This window comes from Acomys minous (assembly GCF_964271855.1).
Source record: "Acomys minous genome assembly, chromosome: 15".
Lineage (NCBI taxonomy): Eukaryota > Metazoa > Chordata > Mammalia > Rodentia > Muridae > Acomys > Acomys minous.
Genome location: NC_140497.1, coordinates 55,060,278 through 55,079,837, shown reverse-complemented (window position 1 = coordinate 55,079,837; position 19,560 = coordinate 55,060,278). Strand labels below are relative to the sequence as shown.

The following is a 19,560-nucleotide window of genomic DNA, read 5'->3' as shown; positions in this document are numbered from 1 at the left end:
ATTTTAATGTCCTCCTCTAAAATTTTCGAACTGCCAGAAAGGAAAAAAGAAACTAGTTCTATCTTTCTTGATGATGATAACCTACGCACTAGCCAGCAACAAGCTCAAACAGAAACTTACAGAGGGTCCAGCTAGGCCTACAAATTGACCTATTTTGTTTGAGGGAACAAAATAAAGGAAGGAAGGAGAAGTTACCTCTCGCAGCGCTTCAGCGTACGAGCTCATGTCTGTCAGGATGACCAGGACATGCTTCTCACACTGGTAAGCTAGAAACTCAGCTGTGGTCAGAGCCAGGCGGGGGGTGATGATCCTCTCGATGCTGAAAGGAAGCACAAGTCCCAGGTCACACACAAGCCAGAACCTAAACAGTTCTGAAAACAACAGCGATTTCCTTCTGACATTCTTATGACTTTGAAGAGGCCTCTATAGGCAATTACAGCACTGTTACTGCCACAGGCTGAATTATGTTACAGATGCCTGTCATTTCTCAGAGCTACTGTTTCTCAAAGCTGAGAGAGGTGGTGAGAAAACGCGCAGGAAGGAAATGGGTTATGCATTTCCCAGGTAAGGAGAAAATTTTATTTACCGGTGATGTATTATGTCCCAATAGCTGTTGTGTATGTTGCTGTTTACCACGTGCAGCAATCTAGTCAAGTATTACTGGTCAATTTTAGGATCTTCCGTGTCTGCGTGACTATGAATTTGCACAAAGCCAAACAGCTTGCAAGAAGCAGAGCAGAATTTAAATACAGGCTACACCACTGCAATATTTACCTTCTTGGACACCTCTGACCCCCAGTCTTCTCAAACAGAAAGAAGTGATCTTATTTACTTACGTTGGGTCATTAGCCAAGTTCAAAAAAAGGCAGACGTTGTCCATTGAGCCATTTTCTTCAAAGTCAGATTTGAAGAACCGGGCTGTTTCCATGTTTACCTAAATATCAATATCTTCATTAGATGCCAGGAGAAAGAAAATTCTCAACATCTATCTTTAATGAAGGCCAAGCTATGAATCTCAACTGTTTTATCTTTTAAAAATCTAAACATCTATTTTTTTCTTTTTTCTTTTTTTTTTTTCTTTCTTTTTTTTTTTTTTCGAGACAAGGTCTCTCTGTGTAGCCTTGGCTGCCCTGGACTCACTTTGTAGACCAGGCTGGCCTTGAACTCACAGCGATCCGCCTGCCTCTGCCTCCCGAGTGCTGGGAATAAAGGCGTGCGCCACCACGCCCGGCCTTATTTTTTTTCTTTTTAAATGTAGGTCAGAGTAAAGCACTCTGGGCATGCAGAGGATTGTTAGGTTGTAGCTACGTAGTAAATCTGGCTCCTTGGTTTTGCTAAAATGCTAAGATGCGATATTTCTATCAAGGAACAAAGTGAACTATGTATGTGTAGTTTATCACCTCTTTCTTCTTTTTTGTTTTTGTTTTTTTTTCAAGACAGGGTTTCTCTGTGTAACCTTGGCTGTCCTGGACTCACCTTGTAGACCAGGCTGGCCTCGAACTTACAGAGATCTACCTGCCTCTGCCTTCCACAGTGCAGGGATTACAGGAGTGTGCCACCACGCACAACATATCACTTTTTAATAACAGTTAATTTTATGTTATTCCCAACAGAAGAACATTCTTACCCCCATAGCAGCAAACACAATGGCAAAATTTTCCTCACTGTAGTCCACTACATCTTTGGATTTCTTTACCAAGCCAGCCTGGCGACAGATCTGAGCTGCAATCTGTTGAGGATGAAAAGAAGGAAGCTGTAAACTAAAAATCATATTCTGACACAAAATAACTTATTCTTAACCCTTAAATACTTTAATTACTAAACTCAGCTGACAACACTGTGATTTTCACCGTGATACAGAAGTAGAATCAGGAGAGAAGACGCACATGCCTGAGTCAGGTGAGCAGAAGACACCAACTACAGGCTGGGTAAGTTTTAGAGACTCTCCCATGGCATGCCGCAGCAGGGACCCTAGCTCTCACCTCGTTGTGTGGTAGCCCAGCAGCAGAAAAGATGGGGATTTTCTGACCCCTAGCAATACTGTTCATGCCGTCGATGGCAGAAATGCCCGTCTGAATCATCTCCTCTGGGTAGATCCGACACTGAGGGTTGATCGGCTGACCTGATGTATGTGTTCCAGAGAGGGAAAAGGTTAGTATGTCTGCACACTGCTCATGGTTAGAAGTAGAAATAATTAAAAGGTAAGAACTACACAGAGAATTTCTCTGTACTTAAATTATCTACTTTAAATGCTACCGTAATTATTCTCTATCTGGCAAGGCTCCCAGTAGACAGGGTTACTTTCCCCAACAATGAAACCCATCTGCTGCTCCTACCCATGATGTCAAGGAAGTCTTCAGCCAGCACCACAGGACCTCGGTCAATGGGTTTTCCTGATCCATTGAATACACGACCTATACAACAGCAACAAGACAAAACAGAGTAGAGCCAGGCTGCCAAATCTGTGTTTGCATTCTTCTCGATTTTATATAAATATGTTGACAAGGAAACACATCTGTGTGCAGAATGGAAAGTGACGGCCACTCACCAAGCATGTCCTCGGACACCGGTGTCCGGAGAATATCCCCAGTAAACTCACAGGATGTTTTCTTGGCATCTATACCTGACGTCCCTTCAAATACCTACCAAGAAAGAGAGTCAATCAGGAGGGTAAGAGGTCAGGGACACAAACTAGACCAAGGGTCCTGCTTGCAGGGTCAAATATCACAAGGAGCTGAGGATGTCATTTACGTGTAAAGCGGATGGTTGAAAGAAAGAACAATGAAAAAGAAAGAAAATTGAAGAACTTTTGGTCATCTTATAAATCTTAACAAAACTAGACAAAAAAAAAGGCTACTTAGAAATTTTGCCTATCCCTGCTCTAGACTATTTTATAGGGTTCATATTGAGAAACTTCTCTTTCCCTGTAAAAATATAACAGTAAAAACCATGAGTCATAAGGAGGAAGCTCAACAGATCTGCGCTGGGCATCACTGTGATCGCCTCCAACCGTCAGCACATGTGGCTTTCCAGCACCACCTGCATGGACTCACTATGTAGTTTTGGTTAGGAAATGGCTAACAGTTCTGAGTGATGCTCACCTGAACCACTGCTTTGGAGCCACTAACTTCTAGAACTTGCCCACTTCTTTTTGTACCATCCGGTAATGTCAAATGGACAATCTCAGCGTATCTGGGAAACTAAGTAGGAAAACAGAGAAGGATTAATAATCAATACTCCAAAAGCTACCCAACCTACTCCACACACGTCTACCGTGCGGCCTTGCTGTCTACGCACTTCCCCACCTTCACAAATGCACGGAGTGGAACAGGGATCCCTGTAACTTAAGTCAGTGGCATACGACGTGGCAAACTAATGCAAGGCACAGAGAGAGGGGATTATCCCGCCAAAACAGCACATGCATTTAAATTTTTCCTGTGTGTGTATACCTTAAGGTTTTGAGGCTATAGAGGATATAAAATTACCAACAACACTGTCTCCACCACTTAGAGTGATGCTCACATTCTGGGATATGTGTACCTATATTCTCCTAGGCCTCACAGCAGAGACAGAGGATAAAACATTACTATGGAATGTAATTATCAGACTAAGAGAATTTGCAAAGTCTCCCTCAATCTAGTCTAAACAGATAATAAGGCTTTCTATGTAAGAATGTGTATCTCCACAAGATTCCCTCCTACCTCACATCCCCATCTAGCCTTTTGCTGTTTATTTTTGAGACACGATGTAATGTAACCCAAGCTGGTCCCAAACTCACTGTGTGTGCGCGCACATGCGCATATATATGATTGTGTGTTTGTGTGTGTGTGTGTGTTTGTGTGTGTGTGTGTTTGTGTATTAAAAACTGAGGATGACCTCAAACTCTCAAACTCCCAAGCCTCCTGTCTGTAAACCCCCTGGGCTAGGATTACAAGCTCCCGAGCTGCCATACCCAGCTAAGTTGCCGTTTTATGTTCTTAACTGACAAAGTTTCTGATGTATTATTGGGCAACTTCCTTTTCTGTAAAAACCCATATTTAACATAATACACTGTCAGGTTATTAATCATAATCTACCAACATGGCCTATTAAAAGATGTATCATTCTTTGTGATTTGAGGGAGAAATTCCCTTCAATCAAATTACTGTAATTAGGGCTTCTAAGACCTTTGCATTTTGGAGACATTAGAATATTAATAAGTAAGGAATTCAAAATTAATGTTTACACAACTGACACAGTTAAAGCCTAATAACCTAGCTGGGTGCGGTAGCACCCGCTTTGAATATCAGCACTCAGGAAGCAGAGGCATGCCTGGGATACACAGTTAATAGGCCAACCAAGGTACACAGTGAGACCCTGTCTCAAAAAAACAAAAAAACAAAAAAACAACCAAAAATCACCCAACGACCATATCATAGTAATTTAGCTCTTAACCTGATGAAACGCAGAGCTGTCTCACGTCACACTTCCACAGTAATGATATAATAAACCCTCATTTTGCATGCAACTTTTCACAAAAGTTAGCAAACCACTTACAAGTGGTGAATGTGTGTGCACATGAAGGGTATACTGTACCATTTTCTACCCAATCATTCTGCAAAGGCAACAGATGAACTCACTGTCTCCTACGAGTACATAAAACCAACCAACAACAAAACCTCAACCAAACAACCAAAAACAAACAAACAAACAAACAAAAAAACCAAGCCCCCCAAACCCCAACTACAAACCAACCAAACAAAAACCCTCCTCTGTTTTTTTTGGCAAATCTTTTAGTGTCTTACTCATTTGTAGTTTTATAGAATGTGGACTGACATTAGTGCTCTTATAAGCACTGTTATCTTTTAATTTTGTTTATGGCATTTTCTATCCCACAGAGATATATAAGGTTTTATGGAATAAAGGTATTGTCATTCTTTATGGTTTTATCTTTTATCTAGAAAAAGCTTCGGCCTGAAAGTCATAAACAGTTTTTCGGTGTTTTCTAATAGGCTTCTAATAGGCTGATGTTTCACTTACATGGATTTAACTTCCTGCTTTGATTTTTTTCATTTTTATTTGGGAAATGAATGCTCTAGCAACAACTGATGAGCACAAAAAGTTTCCCATGGCCTCCCAATGGCCAATTCACCATGCCAAAAATTCATGTGTGCCAGATATAATCCCTGCACTCAGAGGGCCGAGACAGGAGAATTGCAAATTCCAGGCCAGAGTGGCTATACATAACAAGATTATGTCTTGGGCACGGTGTCTTGGCCTTTGAATCCCAGCACTCAGGAGGAAGGTGGATCTCTTGAGTTCGAGGCCAGCCTGGTCTAAAGAGTGAGTTTCAGAACAGCCAGGGATACAGAGAAACCCTGTCTTGGAAAAAACAAAACAAAAAGCCAAAACCCAAAATATGTATGAGACAGTGTCTCATGAAAGAAAGACAGACAACGGAAGAGCGTTCATGCTCAGAGCTGTCTGCGCCCCATAGCCTTGCTACATGGCTGCACTAAAGCCCGTGCTTCCTTGCCCCATCCTGACTGTACTAGCTGCTCATAAACATTTTTTTTTCCTTTACAAGTTTCAATCTATTCACTCAAAGTTCAGTGGAATCACTGAAAACCAGCGGCATTTCCATGTATTTCGGTAAGCCCTGCAGTTTCCTCCCTGCAGGCCACACCTAGCAGGGACCATGATGGCTTCTGTGAACTGACCCTGCGTCGTGAGGCCCTTTTCTACCCTGCTGCCCCTAACAGTCCTGGTGACGCGGGGTTTCGCAGAACAGTGACAGCTGCTGTCTCTCCCATCTTTTTACACGCTCACTCTGTTCCCCGCTTGCCGATGCCAACCACAAGGATGGACAGCCATGGTGGTGAGCATTCTCACCCTAGTGGTCATTTAGTTCAGTTCGTGGTCAGAGCTCCTAAAACTCTTGGCCTTTCCTAGATATCTAGAACAATCAAGGTGAAAGGAAGTCTTTCATTATTCATAGCAAGTCCTTTCAATCACTCTTGTACCTTAATTAGTGACTTTTCGAGGGTGGCCATCAGGCAGGGTGTCCACTGTCCAGGGGAACCGAGAACAGAAACAGAAGGCTAGGTGTTTCAAAGATCCTATCCCCTGATCTTTGAGGAGGGCAGAGAGACTAAGATGGACTTAGTCAAGACTGGCCGCTAATGTGACCGACAACAGTCCCATGATGAAAGCTGCACAGAGATCCTGACTGGAGCTGCTGCCTTTAATCCCAGCAATCAGGAGGTAGAGGCAGGTGGATCTCTGTGGGTTAGAGCCCAGCCTGAACTAGACTGAGTTGTCTAGGGCAGCTAGGACTGCAAGAGAATCTGTCTCGAGAATCCCTGTCTCTCTCTCTCTCTCTCTCTCTCTCTCTCTCTCTCTCTCTCTCTCTCTCCTCTCTCTCTCTCTCTCTCCCTCTCTCTCTCTCTCTCTCTCTCTCTCTCTCTCTCTCTCACACACACACACACACACAAAATCCTGACTGAAGGGAAAGATAGCTCAGAGGTTAAGAGCACTGGCTGTTCTTTCAAAGGTCATGACTTAAAATTCCCAGCGACCATGTGGTGGCTCATAACCATCTATAGTGAGATCTGTTGCCCGCTTCTGGCATGCAGATGTACATGCAGGCAGAATAAAAATAAATAAATCTTTTTTTAAAAATCCTGACTGAGGAGCTGGGAATTTTATTGTCTGCAAAGAATTAGCGACATGCAGACAGACAGCACACCCAGCTCCTCAGGGCAGAAGCATAAGTCTTGTACTCAGGACTCCTTGGGGCTCTATATATTTGCTTGCGTGGTTGTTCACTTATACTTTTCAGTATGCCTTTTAAAGTAAGTCAGTAATGGTAAAGTAACTGTGTTTCTACTTGGACGAGCTATTCTAGGGAATTAAGGAAAACGAAGAGACCCTTTGATTTATAGCCATGTTGGACAAAGCTGTGCCTACCTAGATACCCACCATGTATGAGTGAGGCAGATACCGTGTACGTATGTGAAAAAATCAATGGAGTGTGTAAGAAATGAGTCCAATTTCAGGTCTACTAAAAAACTCGACTCAATTGTTGTGGAGGGAGAACCTGTCCACCTGGTGTAGAAGTTCTGAGAGCAGAAGCCAAGAGGAAACCGAGTAGCTTTCACTAGTTTGAAAAAAGAATGTGGCTACATAGAGAAACCCTGTCTTGAAAAATCCAAAAAACAAAACAAAACAAAAAAGAATGTGACTAAGGCAGTGGTTCTCAACCTTCCTAATGCTGCAACACTTCAACAGAGTTCCTCATGTTTTGGTGACCCTCAACCATAAAATGTTTTTGTTGTTACTTCCTAACTAATCTTGCTAATATTGTGAATCATAATGTGAACACATGATATGTAGGATATTTGATATGTGGCCCTTGTGAAAGGGTCATACCATCCTTAAAGGGGTCACAACCCACAGGCTGAGAACCCGTGTACTAGGGACTCCTAAGTATGCTGACTGGCTGATGTGTTCCTGGTAGACAAAGGGGAGTGGAGGCAGGAGGATGGCTGGGCTTAAGGGCTTCCAGGCTAGAAGCACACTGTTAGTTCTGGGAAAGACCCTGCATCAGAGGACTGAACAGAGAGTGGTAGAGGACACCCTAAGCCTCCTTCTGAGCCAGGGGCAAGTATGCTAGGCTTACTCTCAAGATTACTTTGTAAGAATCCCTTGTCATAGCCTGTCCCTGGTGTCACACACCTTTAATCCCAGCTTGGGAGGCAGAGGCGGGCAAATTTCTGTGAGTTAAGTGAGTTCCAAGATAGCCATGGCTACCCAGAGAAACCCTGTCTTGAAAAACAAACAAAACCCCTTATCATAAATCAAAACATTATTGTTGATAAAATTAAAGGGAATATGCACTTTGCCCTTTAAAAAATGTTTCTCTATTTTCTGCTTCCAGAGGGTCACATGTTAAAAATATCAGCCGGGTTTGGTGGCGCACACCTTTAATCCCAGCACTCCGGAGGCAGAGGCAGGCAGATCGCTGTGAGTTCGAGGCCAGCCTGGTCTACAAAGAGAGTCTAGAACAGCCAAGGCTACACAGAGAAACCCTGTCTTGAAAAACCAACCCCCTTCCCCCGCAAACAAAACAAAACAAAACAAAACAAAAAAATGATCATCATTAACATCTGTCAACAAACTAATAACTGTGTCCCTCAGCCCGGCCCCAACAGCCACTAAGAGAACTCTACGAAGCACACTATTTTAATTACTTTCTCTGAATCATTTTCCTTTTGTCTTGTTAAAATATTTTTGTTTGTACTGTTTATTTTTCCCTGATGATATTTTGATTGTAAATCAGGTCTGAGTAACCACTTAGAAACCAGAGTCCAAGCCTCGTTTTCTAAAATGAACAGTAAGTTAGTAGTAGACACAGACAGAAGAACAAGACGTTCACTAAAGACCCTTACAACTAATTTAAGACACACCACTCTGTTTGGGATTGCATGTCCATGTCAGCCTCTCAAAGATAAAGTATGTTTACTTACTCAAGAGTTTAACATTTGGTAGAGAGAAAAAATACTTTAAAAAGATGTATAACACAATGGTCGCAAGATGCTGCATCTCTGGACAGTATCCTTCAGGTTATGAGACACACTCACTACTGCTGTTCTCCCTTCTATGGACATATTAAGTAAGCTCTTTCCCCCAAATTGGAAGACAAGGGACTTTGAGATCATAAACAGAAATATATATTAAACTCAGTACTGGAATGTGGTTTTCTGACTTTAGGTCTTCCTTTCCTACAAATAGTACTTACAGTCATACTGAAGAACAGTTTAAAAATGCATAACACAAATTTTAGAAGTGTTGGTGACACCCAAGGTACAACAACAGTCAGACCACATGGATGTGGCATTACCTTCACATGATCTAAGATTACTAGCGGACCATTCACTCCAGAGACAGTCTTGTAGGCTGGAAAGAAAGAGTATTGTTTAGTGAAACAGCGTGAGTTAACATGTCTCTCTGCTTTTAACAAAAACACCCTCCCCTTCATCTCCCTATGAGAACATGGACAGTCAAAAAGCTACACACATTTTCAATGCAATTTAAAATACGACTGCTCTTGTGTAACTTTTCAATAGCCATCTTCAAAGACATTTGGAGCTTACTCTAAGTAAGCCACCATTCTCAGGACCCAGGACGCAACGTAAGCACTGAGACTGCTTCTCTTTAAAAGCTCAGTTTTCGTGTGGGGCAGAAGAACGGCAATGTGGCAATGTAATGTAGCTGTGCAGAGGCCTCCCGGCAGCATCCTTGCAGAGGAGGCCTCCCGGCAGCATCCTTGCAGAGGCCTCCCGGCAACATCCTTGCAGAGAGGCCTCCCGGCAGCATCCTTGCAGAGAGGCCTCCCGGCAGCATCCTTGCAGAGAGGCCTCCCGGCAGCATCCTTGCAGAGAGGCCTCCTGGCAGCATCCTTGCAGAGAGGCCTCCCCGGAAAACTAGTAGGGGTCAAATAAGGTATATATTTTTGTTACTTTTTAAACAGGGTCTCACACTATGTATCTTGGGCTGGCCTTGAACTCACACAGAGAGTCTTCCTTCCGCTGAGTGCTGGGATTAAAGGTGTGTACCATCTCATCCAGTAAAATAAAGTATTCTTTTCTTGTTTTTGACGTACACTCTCACTCTACAGCCCAGGCTGGTCTTGAATTTGCAGCAACTACCCTGCCTCAGCTTCTCAAGTGCTGGGGATTGCAGGTGTAAGTGACCACCAGCCAAGAAACATTAACAACTAAGATATATACCATAAAACATATTTAAAAGTCAGCAGGGCACAGCACCCCCTGCCTACAAACCAGGAAGGCTAAGATAACCTAGGCTACACAGCTGCCTTATCTCAAAAAGAAACAAAAGAGTTAAATATTACTATCAGATTAAAGAGGCCAGTTAAAAAAAAAAAAAAAAGAGCTACATTACCGACTTCTAAAAAAGTATGGAAATCTGACTTTTTCAAAACTTTCCCTAAGCCTAAGGCAAAGGGGAGGGGATTATTTGGACTGATAAGAAACTCTGTCGAGAAACACTTCATTAAAATGCTTCCAATACTTAAAATTCTCTACTTTTAAAAAGACAGCACTTTCTTTGAATTTCTACTACTGACAACCATGCCTCAGAGTCTCATGGTTAAAAATCAAACTCATTACACACTATGAAGTTGCCAGTCACAAGCAAAGCACATGACCAAAAAAGAAGCATTAGTCACAGCTTTTCCTGCAAACAGCAGAATTGCCATCCATTACAGGAGACAAGGTTCAGAGATCCTGAGTCTAATACCAGGAACAGCAAACAGGCAAAAATAAATAAATACACAAAATTTAAAAAGAATTCCAAATTTGCAACAATGAATACATAGCCTTTGGAAAACTAATTAAGCAACCACTACAAATTTACTAATTACCAGTAACAGCTCCACTGTTCCTGGTTTCAGAAGAGAAAACTCATTCCATGCACCTGTGCCCTAAGCCTGTCTCCAGCCACTTGAGGCAAATTTTACGACTGAACTAGCTTTTGTAGAGCAGCACCCTCTGGTTCTAAGAACCACACACTGAGACTGGGCACGACAGCACATTCCCTGGTTCTAAGAGCCACACACTGAGACTGGCCACGACAGCACATTCCCTGGTTCTAAGAGCCACACGCTGAGACTGGGCACGACAGCACATTCCCTGGTTCTAAGAGCCACACGCTGAGGCTGGGCACGACAGCACATTCCCTGGTTCTAAGAGCCACACGCTGAGACTGGGCACGACAGCACATTCCCTGGTTCTAAGAGCCACACGCTGAGGCTGGGCACGACAGCACATTCCCTGGTTCTAAGAGCCACACGCTGAGGCTGGGCACGACAGCACATTCCCTGGTTCTAAGAGCCACACACTGAGGCTGGGCATGACAGCACATTCCCTGGTTCTAAGAGCCACACGCTGAGACTGGGCATGACAGCACATTCCCTGGTTCTAAGAGCCACATGCTGAGGCTGGGCATGACAGCACATTCCCCTGGTCTTAGCACTTAGCCTGTGAACTCAAAGCCAGCCAAAGCTACACTATGAGGCCGTCTCAAAAAATGAATTACGAAGCAACACTACCCACTTTCACCTATGAAAAGAGCAAGATGTTTACAGTGTGCTGGGCCAGGCAGTTTCCCTGGTGACTACACTGTCACTGCAGCAAGGCTGCCCTTTTCCAGCACTTTCGGCTGCTAGAATAGTGGCCCCAAACTCAGTGTGGGTGGCTACTGAACCCATTGTAGTGTCGTACAGATCAAGCAGATACAAGCTGAGCAAGCCAAGATGCAGTTTCCCTTACTGGCAGTCTGAAGAGCACAGGACCTGGTGTGTACGGAGGAGGCACACAGGGACCAAGCCAATGGATCTCATAGCCTGAACTAAGTGAAAATACCTCCAAACCTGTGTGGAGAGTGGGGCACATTTTACCGAGCATTTTCAGATTATTTGGTTTTTATCTTTACAAAATAACTGTAAGGTAAGGAAGGCGGGTATAATCTTATTACTAACTTTCAGACACCAAAGCCCTGAGAAATGTTACCAAATGGAATATCTTTGGTTTATCTTACCAAAAGTTTGGTACTGCGTTCCTTTAATGACATAATTGCTACTGTATAGTCCTGAAATGTTTCTAACTGGTAATAGTATAACTTAAAACATGGAGATCACACAGTTCCTAGTACTTGTACTGGAAACTGATGCAAAAAGACAATTACCTAAGAAAGCCAGCCCTGCTGGGCATGGTGGCGCAGGCCTTTAATCCCAGCACTTGGGAGGCAGACAGGCGGATCACTGAGTTCGAGGCCAGCCTGGTCTACAGAGCGAGTCTTGAACAGCCAAGGGTACACAGAGAGACCTGGTCTCGGACCCCTTCCCCTTTTCCATGCCAGTGAAAATATTCAAAAAGAAAAACGAGCAGGAAAAACATCAGGTACCATCGTTTACCCCTCAACACTATCCATCCAGCCTTCCTCATGATAACCATTAAGTAGCTGGAAACAGATACCAGTTCAAAGTATGGCATCCAAGAAGTCACACAGCAAAGTCACTGACACTGCAAGCACCTGTAAGCAGAAACTACAAAGAGCTTTAAACCCAGTACTTGGGAGGCAGAGGCAGACAGATCTATTGAGTTCAAAGCCAGCCTGGTCTACATAGTGACTTCCAGGACTACACAGCTTTTCTCAAACATATAAAACAACTTGCTCTCCAGCCAACCAATAAGAAACAAAATTTGATGAACCACAAAGATTTTAAAGAGCACTAGGCAGTGGTGGCGCATGCTTTTAATGCCAGCATTTGGGAGGCAGAGGCAGGCACATCTCTGAGTTAGAGGCCAGAATGCTCTACAGAGTGAATTCCAGGACAGCCAAGGCTACACAGAGAAACCCGGTCTTGGAGAGGGGGAGGGGGTAGGGGGAAAGCACAGACTCTGTCATATGACTGGCTTTTCCTCCTGCAGGGAGAGCGGTTGTTCAGCACTGCTAACATCCTTAAGGATTGTGACATAAAGTAAAAACCATTGCACAATAAGCCTCAGCTCCTCAGGCACCACCTTCATAGCAAAACAAAAACTCAGGAAGCCATCCCTTCCATTGTGCAAGAGCGGAGAACTAACCTGAGCAACCAACACCTGAAAGGGAGGTTCTAGAAGAAAAGCAAGCAGAGTTCCTTACTGCGGGCTTTTTGTATCTTTACGGGAGCTCTGCGTTGTGATAAAGAGACTTAAGGTTGGCTCACACATGGTCCTAGAGAAGTGGAACCAGCCAAGCTCAACATATTTTGCTCTAATGGCTCTGTGGACACTGCTGATCTTTCTTAAGGTTTAAAGGAAGGGCAAAGTTTTCTTACCTTGTACTGTCAGAAAGCCAAAGGATGTGTTCTGTTCAAGCTTACTCATTTCAAGCCTGGATATTTTACTTTCCATTTTTTTTAAACAGTCCTATGAGCCTGAAGTTGCTTTAAAGCAGGATCTAATTTTTCACAGGGCAACTGCCAAAAAATCACTCTACTCCTTCATTCAAAGGATGTATATCAATTAACTATAATAATTTACCATTTTAGATAGTATCATCAAACCTTAATAATAAAATTGAGATGTTAATATTTACCTAGAAGCATTTAAAATTGACTGAAATAAAAATGTAGCCAAAAAACAAAAAACAAAAACACCAAAAACAAAACAAACCCAGTAAAAGATGATATTTAAATGTAGTTTGTTGTTCGATTAAGTACTTTATTCCAACTCCCGCAAATTCCTTCTATATTAAAAATTGACACACTAAACTACTAGGACAAGTTGAACTGCAAGTTACAGAATTTACAGAGCACGTCCTGGGGCAGACACTGAGCTTGAGGATGCAAAGAGGACAAGTTAAGCACCTTCAGCTAGTTTATTCAGCAGAACTTTCCAATGGACAAACTTTTCACCCTCTGGCCAAGCACATGTAAGGTGGGGAAACACTACTTATATCCCTGAAGGGCTTTTCTACATTCTCTTATTGACACTGAATGATTTATTTTATGGAAACAGACTACTGCAACCTTTTAACATTTTTTTCCCCTAGAAGCTACAACAGTGTCGATGTGTTTTGCCCAGAGCAAAGCAAACATAATAAACGCAATTCCTGAGAATGTGTAATTCTCAGGTATAAATCTGTCAGTTTTCTCAACGTTTCGTTCAGCTCACACGAGCCCCTAACAGGCATTCTCTAATTCTAGCAAATACTCTTTAAAAAATGCCTAAAAGGCGCCGTTTCAGCAATCTAGCCTCCAACGTGTTTTCCTCCTTCCCTAGGCAGTGTTACCACATGACCCACTGACAGCTCAGGACAGGATTAGCCAGGCTGGAGTGCGCCTAGCTGAAACCCTTCATCTTAAATTCTTTTAAACCAATGAGCCACCCGCAGAGACAGGCTGGCAATTAACCAGTGCAAATGCAATTTTGTTACCTGGAAAACAACACATCTTAAAAAAAAAAAGACTCTTTGCAAAGCTCTCTCCCTGGTTTCAAGGGATCTGTGAAGGTTCGATGCTCTACAACTGAAACAGCCAATTTCTTTGGGAATGACTGACTTGTCTACTTAAACCCGACGTCTTTTATAATCACTACACACTTAAGCCAATGCACATAACACTAGAGATGGGGAAAAGCTTCTGGGCTTTGCAAAGCAACTTTCCATTCAACCGAGCTTGGCTAGCTGGTCAGTAAACGCAAGAAGCGACAGAGGACCAAGCAAGTATTAAGAAACCTCGATTTTCGGTTCCTCCATTGCCAGTAGCCAGATGGCTGAAGCCTGGCATGGCCTCTCCTTTCCAGAACCTCGGGCGTCTCGCTTGTAAAATGCGAGGGTGGGACTGCACGACTAAGGGTACTTTTCAGCTCTAAGGTTCTCCGGTATCTTAGGTGTCCTCCGGTGAAGCGGTCCCTACAGAATAAGCCACATCTCCCTCCAGCTGCGGGCCTGCCCACGTCAGCGATGACACTCCACCTTCTGCTCAGTCCACCTGCCCAGAGGTCCTCGGGAGAGGGGACGGGAGGGGGCGTTCCCGTGACCGGGAGCCCTTTAAATGAGGCCAGGAGCAGAGGACGAGCCAGGTGACAAGAAGTGGCCCGCAGAGACAGACAAGTGCCTGAGAATCCTCCACGCCGGGGACCTCGGAGAGGGTGGGGCAATTGTCAGGAGCCCACTCAGCCCAGGGGAAGGTTCCAGTCGGTGCTCCCGCCCTCGGCCCACCTAAGTCAGGGAAATGCTCCCGCAATACTAGATGGGTGCTCGTGAACTGCGCGATGAGGGTAATGAATCCCGGTTCCCGACCGGCTGGCTGGACAGGTGAGCGCAAGCCAAGGCGGACACGCTCACTTTGCCGTACTCACTGAGACGAGGCTGGGAGAGGTAGTTCCGGCTCACTGCCAGCGCCTGCTCCCGAGCTCCGGCCATCGGCCCACCGGTGGGCACTGGCAGCTCGGGCGCGGCCCCGTTCACGATTCCCCGCATCGCTCGCAACGCCATCTTGTCTCCTCCGTCCCGACTGGCCCCGCAGCAGCGCGGCGCAGGCGCAGATATAGCAGGGAGGCCCGTGCGGCGGGCTCCGCCCATGCGCGCTGCGAAGCTGCGGCAGAGGCCCCGCCCTCTCGGCGGCGCCCCGCCTCCAGCCTCGTGACTGGAGCTCTGCGGGGGCGGCGCAGGGTGTGCGCGCGCGCGCGCGCAGGCGAGCTACGGGGAGCTGACCAGAGTGCTGGGAGCTGGACAAGAGAAGGAGGCTAGAAAGGAAAGATAGAGAAAAGAGAAGAAAAAGAAAAAGACATTCATTGCAATGCAGGGAAAGAGGAGGTGGGAGAAAAAAAAAAAACATGCATAAGAAAACACAACCGATGTCCACTGTCAAACTGTGGAAACCACCCTGAAAAGCAGAAGACAGAAAAACCTATTCCCGTGGTTGCTAATGCGGCGTGCTTTGTGGCATAGTTTATTTCAGTTTATCCTCTACGCAGCTTATTCAACAGACTCGCCTTGCATATTCGTGTGCAGGCTTGAAAACCAGTGCAGGGGGTGGAACTCACACAGGGAGTTCCAGTTTGTTTTCTGTTGCTGTGATAAAATTAGCCTAGCGTGGTGGTGGCACAAGCCTTTAATCTCAGCTCTTAGGAAGCAGAGGCAGGAAGGTGTCTCTGAGTTTCTGAGGCATCCTGGGCTACATAGTGAGATGATGTTTTGAAACAAGGAAATAAACAAAACAAACAGAAGAACCAGCTGGCTGCGGGAAGCAGACAGCCCAGTGAACTGATTGTGGCTGTGTTTATAATGTAAGAGCAGAAGAGGCTCGGGAGGCAGGGGCAGGTGAATCGCGGTGAGTTCGAGGCCAGCCTGGTCTACAAAGTGAGTCCAGGACAGCCAAGGCTACACAGAGAAACCCTGTCTCAAAAAAACTAGGACCGCTTATGAAGGGGAACACAGTGAGACACGGCAGTGACCCCAGCACTTGGGAGGTAGAGGCAGGAGAGCCAGCAATTTAAGCCAATTCCTGCTCATCTTCAGTGATACAGGAGTTTGAGAAGTTCTGTACTACCTGAGATCCTGTCTCAGATAATTAAAAAGAGGAGCTTGATGATGAAATTTCCCTCTCTTTCTTGTTTTAGCCATGGTGGTGAGCAGGTTAGTCATTCTTAACCTGAAAATCCAAACTCCAAAATGCTAGAAAATCCAAACCTCTGAGTGCCAACGTGATGCCACAGATGGAAAATTCCATAGCCTGGAACACAGCCTCATTCACAAAATTACTTTACGTTTATAAAATTCTCTCTGGGCTCCATAGATGAGGTATGTATGGACTATAAATGACATATCTCTAGATTTAGAGCCTATATGCAAGAGATACCATTATGTAAAGGCAAATATTCCCAAATAAAAAAAAGAAATTTAGAGATTTAAAGCACTCCCAGTCTCAAGCATTTCAGCTAAGAGTCTCTCAATTGGTGCTACAAATGAAGTAAATGCTCTTGGGTTACTTAACGTCTACTTTGAGTGCACCTCATTTCCATATATAATGATCCTTCAGTCCTCTATAAAATTGATGGAAGTATTAAAAGAGGTAAAGAATGCAAACAGTAAATTCTATTTATTTCTTTTATTTTTTTATTATTTGAGACTTCCATGCATATGTATAACACATCTTGATTGACTCTACCCCCCAAGTCTCTCTCCTTCAATTCTTACCCTGTCTTCTGCCATTGTATCCGTCCCACGTTCATGTGGTTTTGGTTTTGTTTTTAAGTATATCGAGTCAACTTTGTGCTGCCTGTATGTGCATGGGTATAGGACCATCTACATGGCTTGCCTCTCAAGGACCATATTTCTAAACAAAACTGACTCTCCCTTCTCCTCAGCAGCCATCTGTTGCCAATAGCTCCTACAGATAGGGTAAGTCATCAGGAGACATTGCCTCATCTGTGCTGGGATTTTGGCTAGCTTGATGTCACGCAAGCCTTATGCATGCAAGTCTATATATATTGCTTGTTTGAGATTACTCATATACTTTTATTGATTGATAAGCATTTACACATTAATTACTATATGTTGCTTTCCTAATGCTGAGACCCTTTAGTACAGGTTCTCGTTTGTGGTGACCTCCAACCATAAAATTACTTCACTGCTACTATTATAAATAGTAATGCAAATATCTGATATGCAAATATCTGATGTAATGACCCACAGGTTGAGAATCACTGTGTTCGATTCTTTTTTAAGAGCTAAGTGACAGCCGGGTGATGGTGGCGCACACCTTTAGTTCCAGCACTCGGGAGGCAGAGACAGAACTCAGAATTTCTGAGTTTGAGGCCAGCCTTGCTTGTCTACAGAGTGAGTGTCAGGATAGCCAGGGCTACACCTGTCTTGAAAAACCGAAGAGAGAGAGAGAGAGAGAGAGAAAGAGAGAGAGAGCGCTAAATGACATGTCACTCTAACCAACTCATATTAAGCAGAAATGTCCTTGTGTCTTTTATCTGAAGCACCTAAAGAGTTAATTTGCAGCCAGTATTTAATACACATCTATCAGATGAATGAAATGTGTCATGTCTTTGTACTTCTACATGGAATGTTTTCAAGGTGCCTTCCTTTACTCCCAAAGAATGCAAAGGTAGCTGGCCCAGCCATAGAGAATGTGGTCAGAGCACGAGACTTGGAGTCAGCAAGCCTGGCTTCAGTGTTGACTGTCTCTCTGAATACTGTGACTTTGGAACAACCCTCAGTTCCTTCTGTCTCTCACTTGCCATGTGTGAGCAGGGAATATTTTATGTTATATGTATCTGTTAAGTGTTTATTTAGTTAGGGTTTTTTTGGAGGGGGGCAGTTTCCTGTAGACCCAGCTGGCCTCACCCTTGCTGTGGAGCTATGTCACGAGCACGGCCTTGAGCTCCTTATCCTCCCGTCTCCATGTCTTGAAGCTGCTATTATGAACATGGTCCTCTAAGCCTGGTTTCCCTAAGCGTTTAATATTAGGCTAGTAGTACTTCGCAACTCTGGCAGGAAATTGTATTTTATTGCAAATATTTATTGAGGAAGAAGAATAAGGAAGGAAAGGCAAGAAGAGCTCACGCCGGTGACTTAATTTTCCCCATATAATGTGAGTCTTTCTTTATTTGCTGGAAAATGCTACTCACATGTGAAATAATGGGCTTCCTTATGTGACTGTCCTTTCTGTAGGACTAGTTTACAATCATTAGATTCTAGGATGGAGAGAGAGCAGATGTTTCTTTCCATTTTACAGGAGATGAAACAGAATTCTGGGAAAGTAAAGCGATATAAAAAAAGCGGACCAGAGATATACTGTATCCCAGCATCTTGGGTTTCCAGGCGGAGCTCCAGACACACCCTAACATGGCTCATCTCTGCCTTTCTTTCCTCATGGCCTCGCCCTGCATCGTCTCCAAGTCAGAATCTCAGAGCCATCAAAGTCCTTCGTCTTTGTAATGCACTCAGAGAATCAACAGCACTCGAGTGACACCTTCTGCAAGCAAGGGCCTAGCTGCCAGCGAACTCAACGTAGTGTGGTCACTGGAGAATCTCAAGGGTGTGGACACATTCTTGCTCTGAGCCATGAATACATTGCACTGAGCTAGATGGAGCAGGCGAGATCAGTGGTAGATCCCGTGCTTAGCATGTATAAGACCCTGAGTTCTGTCCCCAGCACTGCAAAGCACAACACAAACAAACAAACAAACAAAAAAACAATTTGGAAAAGATGTAGGGGTGAAGAGCAGTGCTTGGGTGTTTCTCGTTAAGTCTTGAGCAATCTGCAAATTCCTGTGGTGAGCAAGAAGTAACAGCTCTGAAGTGGTCAGGGTAGATCATGCACTTCAAAGGGGAATTTACTTAGGGAGCTTTGTGTTTGGAAATTATCCCCACAAACAGAGGAGCTCTGCAGAGCAGAATCCACGTCTTCACGTTTTTCTGATAATTAAGGTCTTGAGACATAGGCCTGTAGACCTACTATGTCCCGGGGCTGTGAGGGATCGACGAGAGAACATTCACACACGGCTTCAAGCCAATAGAAAGTCTTTATTAGGCCACCATCTACCACACTGGGTGCTCAGGACCCAAGCGCTAAGGAGAAACGGACAAACACACAAAATGAAAACCAAACAACAAAAACTCGTCCTGGGGTCGACACACCTCAGTTAGCAAGAACAGTTAGCCAGAAACAGAACCACAGAAGCCAAAAAGCAAGGGACTGGTCCAGAGTTATGGACTTCGGTGGTCCTTTGTGGGTGTTGTTGCCGACATGACGGCTTCCAAGGCCTGAAGAGTACTTCCGTCATGGCATCAGTCGCTTTCTCAGATGGGCTTGGAGGAGACCAGAGAGGCTAGAGCCTATCTGAGGAAACAGGAGCTTCAGGTTCTGGGAGAGGCTATACCTTAAAGGAATAGGATTACCTCATAACCGCCTGTAACTCGAGCTCCAGAAGACCCGGTGCCCTTTTCTGGATTCCACATTTGGGCACATTGCATATGTCCTCTTTCCATGGGCATAAA

The 19,560-nt window shown here is 44.3% G+C and overlaps 1 protein-coding gene and 1 long non-coding RNA gene across 2 annotated transcripts in view; one reads left to right on the top strand and one right to left on the bottom strand.

Annotated features, from left to right (window-relative positions):
* The window catches only part of ATP6V1B2 (ATPase H+ transporting V1 subunit B2), a 26,777-nt gene extending 11,689 nt beyond the window's left edge, over positions 1 to 15,088 (bottom strand). Inside the window, exons 1-9 of the mRNA XM_084760156.1 lie at positions 14,907 to 15,088; positions 8,882 to 8,937; positions 3,102 to 3,200; positions 2,549 to 2,642; positions 2,337 to 2,414; positions 1,983 to 2,122; positions 1,628 to 1,729; positions 837 to 934; positions 196 to 319 (exon numbers count right to left, since the gene is read on the bottom strand). Of these exons, the coding sequence (XP_084616282.1) occupies positions 196 to 319; positions 837 to 934; positions 1,628 to 1,729; positions 1,983 to 2,122; positions 2,337 to 2,414; positions 2,549 to 2,642; positions 3,102 to 3,200; positions 8,882 to 8,937; positions 14,907 to 15,042 (927 nt within the window). The 5' untranslated portion in view covers positions 15,043 to 15,088. The remainder of the gene's footprint in view (positions 1 to 195; positions 320 to 836; positions 935 to 1,627; positions 1,730 to 1,982; positions 2,123 to 2,336; positions 2,415 to 2,548; positions 2,643 to 3,101; positions 3,201 to 8,881; positions 8,938 to 14,906) is intronic.
* LOC311585211 lies at positions 9,399 to 19,560 on the top strand. Its single transcript, XR_014775141.1, has 4 exons — positions 9,399 to 14,862; positions 16,170 to 16,350; positions 16,805 to 16,950; positions 18,460 to 19,560. It is a non-coding gene; the product is annotated as an uncharacterized lncRNA (long non-coding RNA).